This window comes from Polyodon spathula, unplaced genomic scaffold (assembly GCF_017654505.1).
Source record: "Polyodon spathula isolate WHYD16114869_AA unplaced genomic scaffold, ASM1765450v1 scaffolds_1880, whole genome shotgun sequence".
Classification (NCBI taxonomy): Eukaryota; Metazoa; Chordata; class Actinopteri; order Acipenseriformes; family Polyodontidae; genus Polyodon; species Polyodon spathula.
The window spans coordinates 1-21,797 of NW_024473355.1; the positions used below are offsets into that span (position 1 = coordinate 1).

At 41.2% G+C, this 21,797-nt stretch overlaps 2 protein-coding genes and 1 long non-coding RNA gene across 4 annotated transcripts; 2 read left to right on the forward strand and 1 right to left on the reverse strand.

The window, feature by feature from the left end:
* Positions 1-79: 79 nt before the first annotated feature.
* LOC121310237 lies at positions 80-4,269 on the forward strand. The gene is made up of 3 exons (XM_041243541.1): positions 80-164; positions 289-328; positions 2,393-4,269. The coding sequence occupies exons 2-3, from the start codon at positions 326-328 to the stop codon at positions 3,335-3,337; spliced, it is 948 nt and encodes a 315-aa protein (XP_041099475.1). The 5' UTR covers positions 80-164; positions 289-325; the 3' UTR covers positions 3,338-4,269.
* A 4,412-nt stretch (positions 4,270-8,681) lies between these two features.
* LOC121310232 lies at positions 8,682-15,247 on the reverse strand. Of its 2 annotated transcripts, XM_041243533.1 has the most exons (7): positions 15,043-15,247; positions 13,444-13,797; positions 12,496-12,840; positions 11,563-12,024; positions 10,937-11,095; positions 10,333-10,427; positions 8,682-9,914 (listed from the first exon to the last, which is right to left on the reverse strand). In XM_041243533.1, exons 1-7 carry the CDS (start codon positions 15,077-15,079, stop codon positions 9,783-9,785), a joined length of 1,584 nt encoding a protein of 527 aa, XP_041099467.1. In that variant the 5' UTR covers positions 15,080-15,247; the 3' UTR covers positions 8,682-9,782. The 2 variants fall into 2 exon arrangements, with proteins under 2 accessions (XP_041099467.1, XP_041099468.1); XM_041243534.1 differs by lacking the exon at positions 15,043-15,247 and having other exon boundaries at positions 12,496-12,865; positions 13,444-13,644.
* On the forward strand, positions 15,100-20,166 carry LOC121310234. The gene is made up of 3 exons (XR_005948747.1): positions 15,100-15,177; positions 18,624-18,736; positions 19,306-20,166. It is a non-coding gene; the product is annotated as an uncharacterized LOC121310234 (long non-coding RNA).
* Positions 20,167-21,797: the final 1,631 nt, after the last annotated feature.

Below are 21,797 nucleotides of genomic sequence, written 5' to 3' on the forward strand. Positions count from 1 at the left end.
GGGTTGAACTATGAATTTACAACAACTGCAGAGTCATTTCCAGTAGGACGTTGTTTGTTTTGTGTCTCATCCAGAGGACGGAGCACAAGGAGGTGAAGTGACTTGTTCAAGGTCACACACACACACCAGGATTCAATGGCTGGAATTGAACCTGGAACCCACTGGTAACAAGCCTCTGTCTTTTGCCCACTGGACCCCCAAGGTTGAGAATTTTGGCTCTCAGATGAGCAAACCTCATAGATCTTTCAATCAGTCAATAATTCCTCTCACTGTCTTTCTGTTTTGCAGGTAAAAGCAATATAAGAAATTGGAAACAGATTTCAAGATGGTAAGATTTTTTGTTTTTTTTCTGAATGTATATTGGCAGCACTCTTGAGAACGCTGTGGCTCTGCACAGCTGTAAGGGAAGCAGGATGCTTTCAAACTCAACCAACTGCAGATACAAAGAAACAAGGGATTGATAAAGTGGGGAACATCTGACCTTGTGTAGAAGAGATGCATGTTCTGTGTCTGGAAGAGCACTGGAACTCACAGCAAGACATTAATAGTGTAGGAAAGCAGCGTGAACAAAGTTCAGCACACACACACACAGAGTCAGGTAAGATATATAAGACAGGCTCTCATTAGTGCAAGTGAGAAAAGCCACCTGAATCCTCTCCTGATGACAGACCATCTCCGTACCAGAGCTTTCTCCCAGTAGGCAACTGTGGCAAAGTGGTTTACAGTGCGCAGGTGCAGTGGTGATGTGATTGTGAAATAGAAGACAGACAACAAAGTTCACGATAGAAATGGGTTTTATTTTTATAATCCTGGTCTGGCGACCACAAAGAATAATCCCAGGCAATACACGACAAAACACTCACGGTAATTCACAGTGCTCCTTCCGGAAGAGATCACCTCGCTGCGTCCCCTTATATACTGTCAGTCACGCCCCCCTTGGTTAGCGAGTCCAACCACTTCTCCTCCAATCTGCGGTTGCCACATCGCTTCCCTTCTGGGGCGATGACTTGGTGTAACATAACTCCACCACCTTTCTAGCTGGCCATCTTCGACCTAACCCTGGGAATGAACTGACAGGCCACCCAGTCCGGGGCACTCTGTTCCCTTTACACAGTGTCCTCACAGGTTGGGAGGGAGATTTATAAGTCATTCTCTGTCACAGAAACGGATCCCTATCTGATTTCTGTTGATAATTAGGGGCTGCATTGTTGTGTCCAACGATAATGCCTGAGTTATATGTGTGTAGCTTTTGAATGTTGGGATCAGTAAATGGAAATTCATCAGCGTAGCCATTGGTGTTGTGTGCCCTCGAATTAGACATCAAATGAGTTTCCCGGATGTAAGCTTCTGATGCATTGCATTAATGTGCTAATTGAAAAGTCTGTGAAGGTCTGAAGCTGGCCTGGCGAGTTAAGATTCCTGAACTCCAATATCTTCCACTGATGAGACTGTGGGTTTGGATAAATGTCAAGTAACCTGCACTGTTACGCTATCAGGACGAGACCAGACCATGTTTAAAATCGTTACCATTTATTACATCCAAATGCCAAACACTAACTGTTTGCTGACACTAACAGTGCACTAGAGCAGACATTTTGAAAAGAGCTTTGAAACAAACTTTAACCCTTTGCAGTCCATTTATTCAGCGCTTATGAGGTGCGTCTGGTCCAATTTATTTTCACACGCGCCGTATATTTTACACACGCTGTTTAATTATTTTTTTTCTCACCCAGAGTAAAACAGGTTTAAAAGGCATTGAATCGCAGCAGGACACTCAGTACTGCATCTCCAGCCAAGCCCCACCCCTTGTTCGCCGTATTTTTTGCATACCTCTTTATAGACGTGCATGCTGATAAATCCTCTCCTGATCACTCGTTTTATCACCAAACTCCTCAATAATGCGATCAGAGTCATTATTTTATTACTGTAACATCTCAAAAAGCTATGCAGATGTCTGTGGTGTTCTTTGAGCGCTGGATGCAGAAGCAGCTCTCTCTGTGGTGCATTTATAGATCAGATACGTCCTTTGTTTTGGCTTCATTCAGCTCCTGCCGGTCTCACTCGGCCATTGAAAGGTTTTCTCTGCATTTTCCGGAGAAAAAAAACGACTAGAGAGCCGCGCTTGGCGTCTTTTTGATGATGTCGGTCATCGGACTGGAAAGGAAAATTGTAATGCTGTTTTACGTTTAGTCATTAGGACCGCAAAGGGTTAAAGTTCTAAGTGTAAAACGTCGTCCGGATGTTAACAATGAAAAGAAAAATACAGTGTACTGCTATACTTTTCGGACCCTCGCTACTAACTCTTTAAGCCTCAGGCCAATGTCAATCTCAGCAAGTCACTCTCACTGTTACACATGCGCTGGCTCAGTTATTTTGTGATCCTTTTTTTCAGCCGCTGCTGAACAGCTTGGGGCCTCTGGAAAGTTACATTGGTGTAGAGGAGGGAGTTGCTTTCAAGGCTGACAACGGCATGTTCTGGAGCTGCATCGACCGATCTAATGTCTACAACATTGAGGCAGCCAAGAGCACCAAAGACGCCTGGTGCAAGTTCTGGGTTTCCAAAACCCCAAATGGGAAGATCCTGCTGAAGGACCAAAGGGGCATGTACCTCAGCCGAATTGACAGAGGTGGAATCCAGCACATCGAGGCGGCCAAGGCAAACCCTGACCAATACTGTGAGTTCAGCGTCTTCACTGAAGATGGGAAAGTCATCCTCCAAGCTGACAATGGCAGGTTTGTCAGCAGAATCTGTCGACAGAATCAGAACATCGAGGCTGCAAAGGAGGGCCCAGACGAGTACTGCAGGTTCAGCACAACCATCGGAGACATCGTCAGCCCAACCTTCGAGATCGTCAAGGTCAACTTTGGCAAGGTACCAGACCTCACTGATAAGCCGTCAGTGGTGAGCTATGATGTCTATGTTAACCACAGCAGTGTCAACCAGCAGCACACCTTCAGCTTGACCTGGGAAGTCAAAGTCACTGAAACCACCAGCTGGAATCATGCCTGGGGCTTCTCCACCACTGTATCTGCAGATGTTATCTTTGCAAATATTGAATCCACAGTGAGTTACAATGGGGAGTACGGCACGGTGTCCACCAAAGAGAAAACGGTCTCCCAGAACAGAAGCACACAAGTCACCATCCCGCCCAACACCAAGATCACCGCCAAGCTCATCGTCTACAAGGACGACGACGCAGAGATTCCCTTCACAGCGGAGATCAAGAAGACCAAGAGCGACGGGAAAGTGGAGTTCCTGAAGGAAGGCGGCACCTGGAAGGGGGTGCTGTACGAAAATGTGATGATCGAAGTCCAGGAAGAACCACTGAAGAAATAGGAGCTGTGCATCGGGGTAACGCTTTAGAAGTGTCTCTCATTGCTGTGTATTGACATAGGCGTTTACTTAGTAAATGAATGTGTGCTTGCACATCATTGCAATGTTATGGCTATATAAGTCACAATGGACTTCATGTGGAAATCTTCAACGTGACAGAACCCTATTCCTAACTCTAATCCTAACCCTACCCCTAGTAATGCTTACACAACATGACAATGTTATTCTGCAGAGAGGCATTAGACTTCATGTGGAAACCTTCTTGCACGATATATGTAAGCTCACCATTGTGTTAGGGTTAGGGTGACAGCTAGGGTCGTAGCATTGAAAAGATCGCCACGTGAAGCACATGGCAAATGTATGTAATAACTCTAATGATGTGTGAGCATCGTCAATACCATGTCAATACACTCTAATTAAAGAGGCACTTCATGAACGTGTGCCTGAGAATTGCTTGCTTTGATGTGCCTTACAAGTTCATTTTGATGCAATTTCTTATTTTGGTTTATAACACAGTAAACATATAAATATGGTTTATACTATTTTGCTATCTTCAATGCTTCATTAAAGCGCTGCTAAAGGGATGCTATGGCAATGAAGAGATAGTAGTTAGAGGAGCTTTAACTGTGAGATGATTACTGCAAGTAACGCAAAGAAACCTGTGTTAAAACGTGACACAAGAGCTTAGCATATACATTTACTCATTTACTATGGTCACTTAGCATCAAAAGAGGGGAATGTGGGAACACAGGAATGTAACTGTGTACACGAACTGGACTGCATACAGGGGGTATGAAAGAGTTCATGTACACAATGTGCGTGGTGCATGAGTTTTCAGAAGCCCTGTAAGTTCTGAGAAGCAATGTCACGAGGGGAACTGGAACACTGTTATCGCTGCATTGTTTAATAAACCGTCTGATATGATATATTCTGAACAATACATGTCATTGTCTTTATTATTGTTCAGTTCATAATATACAGTGTATGTATATGTGTGTGTGTGTATATATATATATATATATATATATATATATACACACACACACACACACACACACACACACACACACACACACACACACACACACACACACACAGTGCCTTGCAAAAGTATTCAGATGCTCTCTTCACATTTTGTTGCTTTAAAGCTTGCAGTCATGACACTTTGAAGTAGGAATTAATATGTGTTCTATACACAACCTACTCCACACATTCAAAGCTAAAACAAAAAGAAGTAAATAGATAATTAATGTGAAATAAAAATGGAAAAATGATTGCATAAGTATACAAACCCTTTGCTGTGGCAAACCTGAGTTAATTCAGGTGACCTTAGCGAGCTACACAATTAGCTGAATGGCCTCTGTGCAGTATTAGTGGTTCTCATGATTTCAGAATAAAAACACCTGTCTCTGTGAGGTTCCTTGGTCAGGTAGCGAATTTCCAGCAAAGACTCAACCATGAAGACCAAGGATTCAAAGCAAGTCAGGGATAAAGTCATTGAAAAAGCACAGATCAGGAGAAGGGTACAAAAAATATCAAAGTCTCTGAATATCCCTGTGAGCACAGTCTACTCAATCATCAAGAAATAGAAGGTGCATTGTACCACCCAGACACTGCCTAGATCAGGCCGTCCCTCCAAACTGAGCAGCCGGGCAAGGAGGAAACTGGTGAGGGATGCCACTGCGAGGCCAACGTCAACTCTGAAAGAGCTACAGAGTTCAGTCAACAATATCCAGAACACTTCACAAAAGTAGCCTGTATAGCAGGGTGGCAAGAAGGAAGCCATTACTAAGAATAAGCCATCTCAATGCCTGAATGGAGTTTGCAACAAAGCACCTGAGTGATCCTGCAAAAATGTGGCAATAGGTGTTGTGGACAGATGAGATCAAATTGGAACTTTCTGGTCTAAATGCCAAGACCTAAGACAGCACATCTCCCAGTCAACACCATCCCTACAGTGAGGCATGGTGGAGGCAGCATCATGCTGTGGGGATGCTTCTCCTCAGCAGGGACTGGAAAGCTTGTTACAACTGAAGGGAAACTGGATGAAAAATGCTTAATCCTGAAAGGGTTAGCTAAGCATGTATCACTTCTGCAAAACGCTCATTAGAAAACTTCTGCAAAACGCCCGTCAGATAGCAATTGATTGAAATCTGACAAAGTATTACTTTCTGACATTACACGGGTCATATTTTGGTACGCGTACCACTTTCTAACACTACGCTGGAACTACAATAGCAGTGCGGTATTTCATGTTAGACTTCGAAATATCCGTGTTTAATCAAAAAAACAAAATAAATAAAGCTTTAATAATAATAATAATAATAATAATAATAATAATAATAATAATAATAATAATAACATTGAGCCCAGTGTTCACCTTCTCCGACTCCAGCTCGCGCTCGCCTCTTCTGCCTCAGAGGCTCGAGAGGCGCCAACGGCTTTTTATTTTTTTTTCTGAGGTAAAAATATTAATCTCTAATCTGCCTGAGGTAAGTCTTTATTTCGGTTTATTATTATTATTATTATTTATGTATTTAGTAATGAAGCGATAGTGCCCGTCGACGACGAGCCGAAGGCGATAACGAAAGTCAAGGTCAGCCGCCACACGGTAGAGCCGCCATCGAGAGGGCACTGTCGCAATTAGAAAACGATTTGTACCCTTGTTTTCTTTACAATAAACACCCAGATTTAAAAGCCTAGATTGTACTGACTCGCCGGGTGCCTTTCCGCCGAGTAAAGACCGTCTAAGAAAAGAGTCTTTCTAAATAAAGAGCCTGGATGACAGAAAAACAACGCATTTTTATTCAGTAAATCTGTTTTTATTGTGTATTAACTTGTTAGGGGGGGGTTTAAACCTCTATTTATAATGGGCACGTTGCCTGAGGAATGAAGGCAGCGATTACTGAACAGTCCGTGTACGATGGAGTCTGAACCACCGAGCCAATCTCTCATTAAACCCCGCTCTGAAAGCCTCCCACCCCGCCGCGCTTCTCCCTTCAGCCGAAGCCTTGCTCTGCTCAATCTGTGTATGAATGCAGCGGCATTGCTCCACCGGGCGCGCTGCTGGAACGGGCTGTGATTGGCTCGCCGCGGCTTGCAGCTACACGATTGGTTGCTTTCGCCGATGCAGAGTACTGATTGGCTGCTTTTGGTGGTGGGGGGGGAATAATAAAATGAATTTGTTAATTTTGTTTAGTATTTAACGTCCAATTAAAAATACATCCAGTCAAAAAGTCAAAAGCTGATTGGCTGACGGTACTGGATCGTTTAATATTAAAAAATATAGCGGTTTCATCTATTAATTTGTAGTCTTGCTGAGTGATTTTGAGTTTTGGTTGTTGGCGCCACAAGAAAATTAAATTTACGAACACTTACAGGTTAATTCGCGTGTCTTCTTTTATATAGAATAGACATGTTTTATATATAATATGTCAAATGTGTAACGATAATGTGCAATGATTTGATAATGACTCTTGGTTATCTACTAGTTAGCCTTATGCCAGAGTACTGTGTTTGTGGTAATTCACTAGATGGCGCTGTCTTCTAAGATATATATATATTCATTAACAATATAAATAGGGCTTGTGTTTTTCAGTATTAAAATCTTTTTTTTTTCTTCGGGGTTTTCGTTTTTTTTTTTATATACTGTAAAAAAAAGTCTGGAAATTTAATTTGGTAAAATTCTGGTAAACAGTGAAGGTTAATTGCCTTCTCTCATAAAATGACAATTTACCTTCATACTAAAAAAAAAACAAAAACAAAACAAGAAAATATGTCTCTTTTTTAGAGACGATTTCCTTTAAAAAAAAACGTTTTTTTACATTAAAAATAGTAAAAACAGATACTGTAATAATATTATTTATACGGTAATTCGCTCACCAGATAGCATTTTTTTACTGTACAGATGGCGGTTATCAATATAGTGCTACCGTAATATGATGTACTGTGACACTGCTTTTTATACGGTATATTGCTGGCAACCTAGCTGCCGGTTTTTACCGTAAAATCTTTTTTTTTTATACAGTGTACTGTATGAAATTATTGGATTTGTTCACTTTCCAAAGTGCTTGGGACGTTTTTTTCTGTCAGTGGTTCAGTGGTTACTCGACAGTACTTGCACATAAATTGTACCTTCTTTCCAGCGAGATCCTTATATATATATATATATATATATATATATATATATATATATATATATATATATATATATATATATATATATATATATAATTCATTAACAATATAAATAGGGCTTCTGTTTTTCAGTGTGAAAATATTTCTTTTTTTTTTTCTTCCTGGTTTTCGCTTTTTACTTACTGTATGAAATGATTGATTTCGGTCACTTTCCAAAGTGCTTGGGACGTTTTTTTCTGTCAGTGGTTCAGTGGTTACTCGACAGCACTTGCACATAAATTGTACCTTCTTTCCAGCGAGATCCTTACGGTCACCGGCGCATTCTTCTGAGGTTTTCGTGTGTAGGCATTTGGAAAAGTTCTCTGTTTTCCTTAAGCCAGAGTTGCTCATAGAAGACTGGTGCTCATGTGTGATATGGTATAGATGATGTGCAGTTCACAAGACTGTGCATTTAGCTCAGATGATCCCTATTCAACCAGATCAACTGAAGTACCCCGAGTTCATTGCTGAATTTAAAAGGTGTTGCACGCTCGGCAGGAGGAGCCATTATCACTTTGGATTCAATATTCGGAAATAATTCAGATTCTAATTGGATCATTAAGAAAAAAACACGTCGGGGAAAAAACTAAAAAAAAACACACAGAAACAAGTTTTCTGATCAAACTTATTTTACTAATTTCTATAATAAACCACTAATAACAGAATATAACTAAGAGCAGGTCCAAGAAAACAGAAATGAACAATGATGATTAATAATAATAATAATAATAATAATAATAATAATAATAATAATAATAATAATGAGATTACTTGGTTTCCATTAATTTAATAAATAATGCAAGTATATTTCTACCTCATTAATCTGCTATATGAAATGTTTGTCCTCTCATTATACTGTATTTCATAATAGCCATGTCGTGTAAACCTCTCTAAGATGCTGTTTAAATGTACTATTTAAAACAATTGAAGTTCTATTAAATGTTTCCCTTCTCGTTATGTGTTAGTCGCCCTCGCTTTCTGCTCGGAACATTTCACGATAATAATAATAATAATAATAATATAATAATAATAATAATAATAATAATAATAATAATAATAATAATAAAAGGTAGAAATAAGACTCCCGTTGCACAGCAGTGTGATCCAGACCTGGCTTCACTGTGAGTTTAATAATAAGACACACCTGAGCTTGTTACCTAGACAACCTGGATGGATGAAATTGCTGTGCAATAGGAGTCTTATTACCGTTAATGTAATAATAATAATAATACAGTCTGCGCCGCTTTATCGGGGCGCCTCTGGAGATGCAAAAGTATCGTGAATGATTAAACGAGAAGCATTTGATTTACTTCTAAGTGAAAAGAAAACGAATCATTGAATAAACGTTCAACACATCGTTCAGAATACGAGTCAACGGTTTTTTTTATTTTTTATTCCTAAACATAATTAAATCGCTGTTTTTTTTGTTTTGTTTGTTTCTTTACATGAAATGAAAAATAATTCAATCACATGTTATCTCAAGGCGAGGCAGCTTCCTGAGACACCGCAGGAGACCCCAGCAGCCCCTTCAAGAGCTCAGCGCAGTTTACGCAAGTCGCAGGGCAATCACATACCGGCGTGCTACGCGAACCTGTCCTGCTCTGAAAAGCGACCTCCGTTCATCTTTTGAAAAGACTGTATCCCCATTCAGCGAAGCGACGTCCCAATTAAACGATATACATAGCATTAGCAAAAAAATCGTCTCTCAGAGTTATGGCCCATTTAAGTAGAAACCCCGATTATAGGCGGTGCCGACTGTTGTAATAATAAATATACTGTTCTTTCCTATTGCATTAGTTTTATAGAATCCTCTTTTGCTGTTTCTGCTTCGATCGTTCTTTACCAGGCTTACTGAACCAATGTCCTTTGTCAAACACAGAGGCAGCTGCTCACGATTAGACTCTTGAAAGCTGAATGAATTAGTGCTGAAGTTGTTTGAAATGGCCACTAGGGGGGGTGGGGGTATGTATCTGTCATGTCTAAATGCCATGACGCATTTTTCGTATTTTGATGACACCGAGAAAGACTTTGTCAAATCTTTTGTCACTGAATTTGGGTTTATTTCAGTCATTGTAAATTCAGCTCCATTGAAGGTTGGATAGTTCTGGAGGCATCTGAGCAGTAACTGAAATAGAGAACGGTAGAGAATACTACTGTCATATCAAACAGATATACGAAAGAATCACTCAGACAATGCAGGTGTAAAATATCTCTTAAAAGCAGGTCTAGTCTAAAGCCAATGAAATTGGGGTGCTGGCCAGGCTGCGCTATCTCAGGGTTTGGAGCACGTCTCCGTCTCCTCCTCCTCCTTCTCCTCCAGCTTGTGGAAAATCTTCCCGTCCTTCTTTATCCAGCGCAGCGTCATGCCTTCCTTCGGGGTGTCCTTGGAGAAGTGCTCTTGAAGCTGAAACAAGCACCATACTCCATGTTACAAGAACAGGAGGAGAGCTGGGATCCACAAGAGGAATTTCAGAGCAGCCAGGCTCTCAGCCCTTCATAGCAACCCCAGTAAAGCTCACCTCATGAGAGCTGCACACATTTCAGAGCTGGGAAAACCACCCTCGTTTTACTTAATGATGCTGAAAATGATACCTGGCCTGCTAATTAAAAATAAAACCGCTTAATGGCAATTAAGGAATTTGTATAACATGGTCATTGATCTGTCTAGTGGAGATGCATGGTAAAGTACATGCCATCTTGTATTTCAACTTGTTCTCAAGACAGTGACCCCTTTTTAATGGAGCACCTGTCCAGCGAGCGTGTGGAAACTGTCAAAGTGAACAGACACACAACAGCAGCGTGGAAGCACCAACGTACACTACCTCAGCTAAAATGGCATCTCTGATCTTTGGGTCTTCAGGGTCCTGTCCCTCTGGTGCCTTTATCTCAATCCTCACAACCTGCCGCCTGCCTTTCCCTGTGCAGAGAAACAGAGCCATTCACACAGCATGGGTTAGAAAGGGTGCAGGCACTGTATGTTAAGAATCTTATTCACGGCGTGCATTTCTGAACAAGATGACACTCAGATTTCGAAGTGTAGTTGTTACATGACTCAGAGAGACCAATTCTGATGGAGGGTACATTGCTGAAAACGGGTGCGTTACACTTTGCCCTGTGAAGTGAATTTAGTGCCATGTGTAATGGATCTCCTCCTAGCGTCTGACAAGTTAATACTGACATCAGCATAGCACCTGTGCTTACCTCTCGAGTAAAGCGCTGGCTCGTTAGTTGAATGGCGTGAAGCTTGAACCTTCTGCTTTGCAGTTTGGATCAGCCCATTACCTTTCCAGTGAATTCAGTGGGCTAAGATAGCAATTCGTTACACACAAGGTTTTTCTTGGCGGTATGTAAATTATTACATACATTTGCTTTGTATTTATCAAAGTGGGGACCACGAATTTATAGAAAGGTATGAAGACATGATACCTGGTTCTGGAGAGGTCTGGGTTTCAGTTGGTCGTTCTGTGGTATCGGTGGATCGTTCTGTGGTATCGGTGGATCGTTCTGTGGTATCGGTGGATCGTTCCGTGGTATCGGTGGATCGTTCCGTGGTAGATTCCAGTGCTTTGGTGGTGAAATTTGATTCTGTAAGAAAACAAGTACTTTTGAATAACTGTAATGCAAAACTTATACCCAAGAGGCATGATTAGTAACGGAATCACTGTGAGGGACAACTGACAGCAAGCAGATATTGCTGAATGCAGGGATTCTAATAGGGGTGTGTGACGGAAAATATAGACCCCGCCCTCCAACAGCCCCTGTTAGAACCAGGGAACCTTGTGTAAAAGATTTCTGAACGCCAGATCTGGTATTAAGGGGTTATATTTTGTAAATTGTCAAATCAGACCTGAGAGGAATTTTATTTAATTTCTGTAAAAAAAAAAAAAAAAAAAAAAAAACATCTGTTGTATTTGTTATTGTGTTTTTTTGAGTGCTCTGTCTAAAACGGACAATGCACCCTGAATAAAACTGAACCACAAGTGCTAAAAGACGTAGCATACAATGTTCTTTTTCATTTATAAGCAATACATCAGCAATATAAAACACTGTACCTGTGCAGTAAGCTAGGTTGCACCCAGGAGTTCCTTGAAATTTGTAAACGTGGTAGTTGCCCGGACATGCCTTGACATGAATTGTGGTTTTAAAATAGCAGCACTTTGAATTCCACTGACCACAAGACTGGCGAATAACTATGCCATCTCTTTCCAGTGGGTGAGAGCCATTGAGCCACATGGGCGCATCAGTTCCACATCTGTACACTGGAACGCATGCTTCTGGCATTCTCGCACTTTCATCCGCTAAAAAACGATACCATCCTTTCAGATCACGATCACATTTTGGATCAGACGGCACAGCGACTGGAAAATGAGTGGAACGCCACGGTTCATCCAGTACTTTGTATTGGTGGCAAGGGTCGGCACAGCTATCTGCAATGCAGTCCTGGCCTGATGGACATGGCTGTTTTAAACAGCTCAGTGGTACAGTTTGTGGTGCTGAAGTTGTTGGGTTATATTCTGTAAAAAAAAAAAAAAAAAAAAACAAAAAAAAAAAACTGAGTCTACAGAGACAGAACTGACTCAAATGACTTGGTCTGGAGATTCCCATTGGGTATCCACTCCCTGTGTGAAGGGTCTCCTTCCCTCTGTCCTAAATCAAATTAATTTCCAGCTGCATCCACTGGTCCTGGCTTCTGTGCTGTGCTTAAAGCATTGATTTGGGTTAACTGTCACCTCCTTGAAGATGTTAAGGACTTTAATCAAGTCCCCTCAATAGCAAAAGGAAAGAAGACAATACTTATTCATTAAGCATCTTCTTCAGTGATTCTATAATGAACAATTACTGTAGCGATTCTTTTTTTTGCATTGTTAAATTCACGTCCTCACATCTGTTTTCTCATGCATTATCTATAATGATGCATCCTACAATGCTGTATATTAAACTGGACCTGAACGCTGAGAGAAGCCAGAATGAACAGAGATCCTTACCTTCATAGCAAATGAAGCAGAACTCAAAGCTGCAAGGCCAATCCTCCCATTTACCATTGTTAAGGGAATACATTAAAACGCAATTCTCTTTGCCCAACACGTTGTCTGGTTCACTAACGCCCCAGTTTTGAAATGTTGAGGTCCCCCCGTCAGTCCACTTCCAGGGATCATTGAACAGGCCGATCCAGAAGGGACTGGTCGGCGCTTTCTTCTTTATTTCTTCATTTTCACTGGCGCTCTTTATACTGACCAGGTCGGTGTGGTGTTCTCTACAGTACTGTCGAGCTTCAGCCCAGGTTTTCACTGTGCTGATCAGAGTGTATCTCTCAGTGATGTTGCTGGTTTCTGTAGAGATGAAAGAGGCTGTGAGCTGTGGAGGAGAGGGGAAGCAGGATAGCTACACTGTGATCTCTCTCACTAGAGTGGCTGGTTTCTGTAGAGATGGAAGAGGCTGTGAGCTGTGGAGGAGAGGGGAAGCAGGATAGCTACACTGTGATCGCTCTCACTGGAGTGGCTGGTTTCTGTAGAGATGGAAGAGGCTGTGAGCTGTGGAGGAGAGGGGAAGCAGGATAGCTACACTGTGATCTCTCTCACTGGAGTGGCTGGTTTCTGTAGAGATGGAAGAGGCTGTGAGCTGTGGTAGCTTGTGTCTTCTGCTGAATTGTGGACAGGGAGTCTGCTCTGAAACACTTGTTAATTTAGCTACTGTAACTACTAAAGGAGAAAGCGCAGCGCACAGCCTAGAACTGCAGCTAAGACTGGAAAGGAATGAAATCACAACAATTTAGAAAACCTCATTGTTAATAATACCCACAATGAAACATTTAAGATTTTTCAGTTGATAAGATTTGAATTTTTTCTCATTTTAAACGTCATAATTATAATAATATGCAGATGTTAATTTGGATTTGACCTTGCTGTCATTACAGAAATGAAATCGCACTTTACCGTTGTAACACAGGAAAGGTTTCTGATCATGACAGACTGACTGGCCCCAGCTGCCTCCTGCATCGGCTGTAGCACAGTAGAGTGCCCCACTACCAGCCGTCCAGTTAGTGTAGCTGACAGCATCTCCATTGGACCACTGCCAGTTCTCACTGTCCCGATGCAGCCCGAGCCAGGACTGGTTGATTCCCGATACAGCCAAAGCCACAAACTGAATCTGCTTGTTTTCTTCCAGACTGCGCACAGTCACCAGGTCTGTGTACTTCTCTCTGCAGTATCTACGAGCTTCAGTCCAGTTCTTGCTAGTTTGCACTACAAAGTAAGTTCTGGTCTGGCAGGAAACGTCTTCACAGAGCCCTGAAAAACAGTGTTGACAAACAGTACAGTTGAAGTCCCGCTGACACACCCCTGCTCGCTGTACTTCGAATGAGATTTAAAAAGCCCTAAACTAATCCCGGATCCTTTTCAGCAAATGAAGCGTCAAACCCCGCTTCCGGTTCCACGTTTGTTACCATAAAGCTCCAATAAGGTATCTTTGCCCTCACAGTAGCCGTGACCTGTTTGGTCCCAGCTCTCAGCCGGGCTAGGAACCGCAGCTGACCAACCCTCAGCTACGACTCACAGTAAACGAAACACAGCCAGCAGCGTGTCCCAGGCAGAGCGTCCGACTCTGTCCTGCAAACACGGGCGTGGGCCAAGAATCCAGTGGCGGGACGCGTTCCCTGTTTCACCTGCGCTGAGATCAAATCGCTTCAGGGTCAACAGCTTTCACAAATTAATTTCACCCAACTTTCACGCCACTAAGATATTAAGCTTTTTTAGAATTCTGCAGTCAGCTAACACTGTCAGAAATTAAACAGAATCGCATCAAATTGAAATGTCTTTTCTTTGGATCTGGTTAGCCGCTCAGAGCGCCTTTGAAGCTCAGAGGTTGTGTTGGACCTTAAAAACGAAGCCTGCCTGCCTGCCTGCCTGCCTCTGCCCCTCTGAGTTCAACTGCTGTGCCGAGCCTGAGAGTAAGCAGGACTGGTGGTGAGAACAAGCGGAGGCTTGGCGTTTAAAATGTACAGGGCGGAACATCGTGTTTGTAGGGAAACCGTATTAAACCATTTCTTGTTGGACACATTCAATGCCAATGTTATAGATTGTGGATTGTTAAAATGAACTGGGCAACACATCTCTCGGTATTGTCTTGTGTGCGCTCCCAGGAGTAAAAACGCACGTCTTCTAATGATCCCAATGTGTGCACTCTCCTGCAGCAAGAGGGAACATTTATTATATCATCGCAAACTGAGTACAAATAGGAAAAAAGTACTTGCCTTCTGGGTTTACCTGTGGTGTGTGGATAAAGAAAATGTCAAAAGTGTGGGGAATAAGTTGGAAAAAAAAATCTTCTATCTGGACAACTGCAAAGACAGCAAAGGAAATGGACGAGTTTCTTGTAAAGACTGCGGGGGTTGAAACGCTTATTAGTAGCGAGCATTATAATGGCGGCGGTTTGTAATTAAATATAGAGATATATTCGCTGTTCTTCTCACAGCCTAACATGACAGAGTGGGCTCCCATAGAAGAGAGAGGCCAACCATGCGAAGAGGGCCCTACCTGTGAGCAGAAGGGTGACCACCAGGCTCTTCTCCATCCCAGCGAGCGAGCGGTCAAGCAGAGTGACCAGCAGACAGGCACACAGAGTCTTTGGTGCTGAGATGGTCTGGGAGATGCAGAGTGATGCGCTGAAAGGTCTGTAGTCGAGAAACGCACACCTGTATCACTGGAACATGGAAATGTCAACCCATCAGTGTCTATGTGATTAGCAATTCCACAAGCAATACCCCAGAGAAGCATGATCACTAATCAGAACAAACACACACCCTGGAGGGGCTCGTTTCCAGCCCAGTGCGATCCCAGCCAGAGCAAGGGCTTCCCAAAATGCTCTGCTTGCCTTTGTTTTGTGCTCATTTAAACTTTTCCCTCATGTGTGGTTTAGTCTCTTTTTTTAGCCATTTGAACTTTCAATAATGATATAACTCCCTACCATGAGAAGAGAGCATTCTGTGCAGAGTAGAGAATTAATTAATTAGAGAGTAAATTCCTCCCTGCAAAAACCCACGAGGGTGTGGCTGGAGCCATAAACTGAAGAAATGATGACGATTAATTAAAGCTCCAGCCGCAGGTGAACAGGGAGGGCGATCACAGGGTGTTAGTTTAGGGCATGGTGACCGAACGGTGCTGGTTTCTGTAAGCATTTGTATTTTGTGATCGTGTTGTAAATAAATGCACAGTAGGGCTTAACGGCAGCGTCCCTGGTCTCCGAGTCTCCTTGGCAACGCTCTCCATCACAAGACCCATTCAGGTTCAAAAACATTTTTATAAAATATATATCGGATTACAGACAAATCCATTTTAAGCGTCTAGGCAAGGGTAGGAGTGTGTAATTAAACTTTTAGAATCAATTTCAGCCGAGTATTTTCTAATCACTTCCTCACATTTGTTTTTAACCAAAAATCCTTTTTTCAAAACACTAAACATAATTCTTCAGTTGCATCCACTGCATTTACTTAAAACGCCCTGCCATGAAGTGCTGAGAAGCGTGCCGACCTATAAGGACAGCTGGAATTGAACGCAATGGGTTTGTAATAAATTTCATATAGGCGTTGAGCAGCTCGCCACTAAGACTAAGACTGTCAGTCCTTTCAATTGACTAAACGACAATTGAATTGCTTCTGCGGTATTTGCATAAAGAGCCAGCAATGAAGGGGTTAAACGCTTCACTTTCACAGCAGTGAAAACATCTGATTTGTTTGAGCCAGTTGGCTGACCCATAGAGATTTGAATTGTTCCCCATCAGCCAGGCTGAAGCAGGGTTAGCAGCTGGGCTATGCAAAGTGTGCTGGAGTCAATTCCAGAGCTTGCACACTAGAAGCCCTTTGATGGTCTGTGACGGGGTCGTGTCGCTGCCCGAGCTGTTACCAGCAGGGAGAGAGACTCGGAGACAAGAGGCTGCAGTTCAAAATGTTAATGCGTGAAAGAACCAAAAACAACAAACAAAAACCACCATGACAAAATAAACAGGCAGGGTGGCCAAAACAAACATTTAAACAAAACACGCTTTGCATAGCCTGCGGTTTCAGGTCAAGTAGACAGCCCAGCAATCGCAATCTCCATCTCCAGCATGGACTCTCACATTAGCACCTGTGTGATCACCCTTTTTATACACCTGTGCCTGGAGGCTCATTAATCATCGTTTATTCAATTAAGGCTCCAGCCACATTCCCACATGTTCCTGACAGGGATAAAATTAACCCACTCTCTGCCAGCCCAATATTCCTCACACACACAGAGACACACACCTGTGCACCAGTACCGCTCTCACCCGGTCACATGATCTTACATATTTGATTTCATTCAAATGAATTCCAGATTTTTTCGCCTTATACAAATAACAACATTAGCAGAAGCCCTCTATTGTATTCAGAGCAGTTTATTAACTCTGATCTCTTTGATCTTGATCAGAAAGATTATAAGGAGTCTAATAGAATCTAGTAAACCGCTTCATATAAAGACCCGCACCTCATGAAATGTTGCTATTATTTGTAAAGAATATTTCGTTTATTTATCACACACACATCAAATACAAAACAGACCGCTCATAATATCAATCTTCATATTCCTGTGTTTTTAAAATGCATTTGACGTGTTTGTGTTGTACAGACTCTGCAGCTCTCCCTACATTAGCACCACCTCTGTTGTACTGTTTTACTAACCTGACCTAACAGGGATGCTACTGAATTTTCATCACATATATTAACATGCACATCAAAAATACAGAACTGCAGGACAAACCCTTATAAAATGAATAACACTGAAATACGTTCCCCACATCACAATGACCTGCAAGTATTTTACAATGGTTTAATTTATATTAAACTAGATATATATCACATAGAAAAACTTTACTTGTTTTCCATTAGATACTTTCTCAATGTGCATATAAACAAATACATCTGATAAGTCAGTACATTACCATTCAGAGCAGTGCTCTCCTCCCTGGTCTGAAAAGCACTGACAATAAGCCAGCTCAAATGTTACATGCTATACTGTGTGATGGGTGGAAGCACACCCATTCAGGATAGTCACTCCCATTTAAAACAAACAAACATAACAGCAACCTAATTTCAAAGATCCAGCCTGTTCCCCAGTCTGGTTTCATATTTCAAAATGTCAAGACACCTTGTTTTTATATCTCCAGAAGTATTAATTCACCCCTGCAGGTTGAGGTAAAGAGTTGCAGATTTCAAGTAAGATAACATTTATAGTTAAGCTGGCATCTACAACTGTTTAAGAGCAGAAAACAATTAAAAAAAAAGCCTAATTAAGCTTATTATTAGTTATTAAGTAACTGAGAGGTCAGTTGGATTGAAAATCAGATGACAAGTGTGGTTGGGAAGCTCTGCTCTAAATATCTTCCATACAAACAATCAATAATTGAATAGCAAGCCATCCACACACTTATATTGAATACACAGAATCTATTTCAGGTAAATATTTATTTATTGCTTTCACACGCTTTAACCATAGACTGTGGTAACACTAAGTGAACTAAACAGAATCGCCGAATTGCTTCTGCTGTATTTGCTAAAAGTCCCGGCGATGGAGGGGGTTATCAGCAAGTCCATGCAAATTGAGCCAGGATCAGTCCTACTGCTTACAAACTAAACAGAAATCCGCTTTATCACAATCACATCTGTACTGCCAGTAGCAGACAAATTCTCTATAATTGTTTATAATTTCGTTTATTTATCACGCACACATCAAATACAAAACAGACCGCTCATAATATCAATCTTCATATTCCTGTGTGTTTAAAATGCATTTGACGTGTTTGTGTTGTACAGACTCTGCCGTTCTCCCCACATTACCACCGCCTCTCTCTGACATTCATACTATTACTGGACTCTACTGAAATTTCTTCAAATATATTACCATGCACACCTAAAACTACAAAACAAACACTTCTAACACGAATAATACTGAAATAAGTTCCCTGCATACCAATTACCTTAAAGTTTTTTTTACAGTTGTTTTACTTAAACATTTAATAACATTAGCACAGTCTCTCCGAACTTCGGTTTTTATTGATTTTTACCCGATTTTTTATTATTTTTTATGATTATTTCATCAGAGAGAGAGAGAGAGCGCACGGAGATGGCCACCTGCTGGAAACAAGTGGAGGCGACAGACGGAATTGACAGATTTACTTTGTGTCTCACCGACGAGGAATTGATTCGACTTCATGAAGGTATGTATTAATACATAAGATGGAAAAAAAAATCGTTATCATTTAATTTTTTTTTCTGACTTTAGCGCTGTAGTTATTTATACAGGGCCGTGGTATAGTTATTAATGTGTTATTTTTAGTAGTGTTAATTAAAATCAATCCTATGCAATGTGGGTATTAAACAGATCCAGAAACGAGGCTCAGTCCAAACGGAACACCGAGCTCAGCGCGGTACCGGGATCAGGGCACAGGGACTTCACACAGGGCAAGATACGTTGTATTTATCTCTACTGAATGGAGATTTTGATGATTTTAAAACGTCGCATCTTGGCATATTAAGATTGATCGGTCGTTACATTGTGATGTGTCAGTTGGAGTAAAATACCAGTACAAGATTGCTTTTAAAATGAAAAATGAAGTATTCAAATTAAACGTGCCTTTTTAATACACATGCCGTCACAAAAATGATAATATATGAAGGCTAACCTTGCATTTCCCTTGTAGTCATGTTTAGTATCTGTGCCATTATAACTACCGCCACTGTAAAGTTTTGTAATCTGACTTTACTGGTTGCAATTTGTTTTTTTAAGGGACCGGCGCTGCTGGACACACGCTGCTGTTGACGGAACAGGTCCGGATTACAAGGAGCAGAAGAGACGCCTCTGCGTCAGCATTGCATTAAATATTCAGTCGGGCTGGCACCTGATCTGACTGGAATCAGTCGATTCAATGGGACGTTATCAAGCAAAAACCATCCTATAGGAACTGGTCAGTATGTACCTATAGCCTCCCAACAGGTAGAGTCTGTCCGGATCATGCGCTTTAATGGACGTGGATGTAGTAGCCGCTAGAGGGCGCTAAAAGCAGTGTTGAAATAATAGTAAGCATTTCAATTGCAACGAGCTGAAAGCAGCGTGCTAACCCCGCAGCAATCCCGCGGTTCGTACAGCTCCGGGCTGAACTAGTACGCAGGTTAATACCAATTGCAACGAACTTGGCGGCGCAAGGCAGCCCCCAGCTGCCCACTAAAAACGATCTCGATTGCAACGAACCCAAAATAACTGCTGCTGCCCTCTGGAGGATATTAAGTACGAGACTGGGTTAGTCTAAACCTCTCTGTAGACTAACGGTTTATATTACCGTACTAAGCCGAACAAATGTGAAAACATCCCAAAATGTATTGACAACTTTTGTAACTGAACAATTCATAATCACAGATCCATACCGCGTACCTGTGTTTACAGAGGAAAGACATATTGCACAGCATTATTATTTTATATAAGGGATATCACTGCTGGCATTGCAATATATTCGTGTGGCGCTGGAGTGAGTTTCGTGACATTATAACAATACGGAAAACGAGACTCCTGCTCCCCCAATCACCTCCACAACGGAAAAAATGATCCAGAGGCAAAATATTACAATTACGGTTGAAATGATTTATTACAAACACCATGAAACAATTGAGAATATATTTAAAGCCGTGCAGTAATTATGTATTACCCGCGTGGAACGGAATTGCAATATTTAATATATGAGTAATATATATTTTAAGTTATATATACCAGGATAAATGTATACTTGTGTCAAATTATGCTTTTTTTTTTAAATAAATCAATATTGTATTCAATGTCAAGAGTGTCTGTGTTGCGGGGGGGTTGATAATAAATAAATAAATCCCCCAAGGGGCAGTTCAGCCTGTGTATTTGTTGTGCGTAAATATACCCTTCCAGTTTAAAACTTAAGCATGAATAAATAAAAACAAATCAAATATTTAAGATGTTTAGGTTTCGTTTAAAAAAAAAAAAAAAAAAAAAAAAAAAACAGCCTTTACGAAAAACCACACTTTTTAAAACATAATTTGTAACAGTCGTTCAGCTTTTGAGTCCCAGCACTCTTCAGTTACCGTCTGGAAACGCACCAAAAACAAACCACAATCCTTAGTATCGTACTGGAGCTGGAGATTCGCTAGCCCCCAAAATTAGTTCCGCTTCTTTTTTCGTTGCCATTGGTATTAAGTTAGTACACAGCTGGGGTTGATCCCGAGATAGTCCCGTACTAGCTGGTACGCAACCTGGTACGCAGCTCCGTACTAACTCTGCAAGTTCATTGCAACTGACCCACTTAGTAACACAGTTAGGGTTAGGGGTTGACATTAGGTTAGGTGTAGGCATTAGGTTTAGGGGTAGAGGGAGATTTAGGGGTTAGGAGGTACCTACTGGCCCATGATTATGGGATGATTTTTTGTTTGATAACGTCCCATTCAATCTACTGATCTCAATCAAACCGGCTGCGATTGGATATTTATAAGTTCAGTAGTCTGTGACAAACAATGGCGAAATTTCAAAATAACTTCCATACTGTATCCGAGAAGAATAATAAAACCGGGAAACATCTACATCAGTGTCACCCCAAATCCCTCCGAATCGAAAAGGGGAAAGGGGATCACAGCAACTCGCCACCGTGGTTTAAGAAATACGCTAATGAAAGAACAGGACCGTGACCAGCAATGTAATAAATGAATAGACATGGGTAATAAACAATTGGTTACAATTGATGAGCGAATTTACTCAAATCGTGAAGGATAACCTTGAGAAATAGGGATGGGTTTGTGGGTTTATAATAATAATAATAATAATAATAATAATAATAATAATAATAATAATAATAATAATGCCCCTCACACCAGGTGCCTCAAACCCTGCATAATTTTATTTCCAAGAGTGACACATTTTGGAACCAAGCATTTTAAACTCGTAATATATGTGTTGGTGAACTATGTTTATGTTTTAATTGTTGGAATCATTAAAAACAAGTGTGATAACAAAATGCTACAGATACTTTGCTGAAAAGCTGTTAAGAAACACAAGTGTGATAACAAAATGCTACAGATACTTTGCTGAAAAGCTGTTAAGAAACACAAGTGTGATAACAAAATGCTACAGATACTTTGCTGAAAAGCTGTTAATGGAAATCGGTGGTTTTGAAGCTGATCGTTGGTGCTCAGATTGATACAAACATGATGGAAAGAGGTGCTGATTTTCAGCAGTGCTTTGAACGCCATGGTGTTGTTCAGCTTGAC

What these genes read in the sequence shown, in the direction of transcription:
- LOC121310232 (XM_041243533.1), bottom strand. Translation starts at nt 15,079, where the DNA reads ATGGAGAAGAGCCTGGTGGTCACCCTTCTGCTCACAG. An exon ending in CAACCTAGCTTACTGCACAG is followed by an intron (nt 11,096 to 11,562) that starts GTACAGTGTTTT and finishes GTTTTCTTACAG; the next exon opens with AATCAAATTTCACCACCAAA. An exon ending in CCAGACCTCTCCAGAACCAG is followed by an intron (nt 10,428 to 10,936) that starts GTATCATGTCTT and finishes TTCTCTGCACAG; the next exon opens with GGAAAGGCAGGCGGCAGGTT.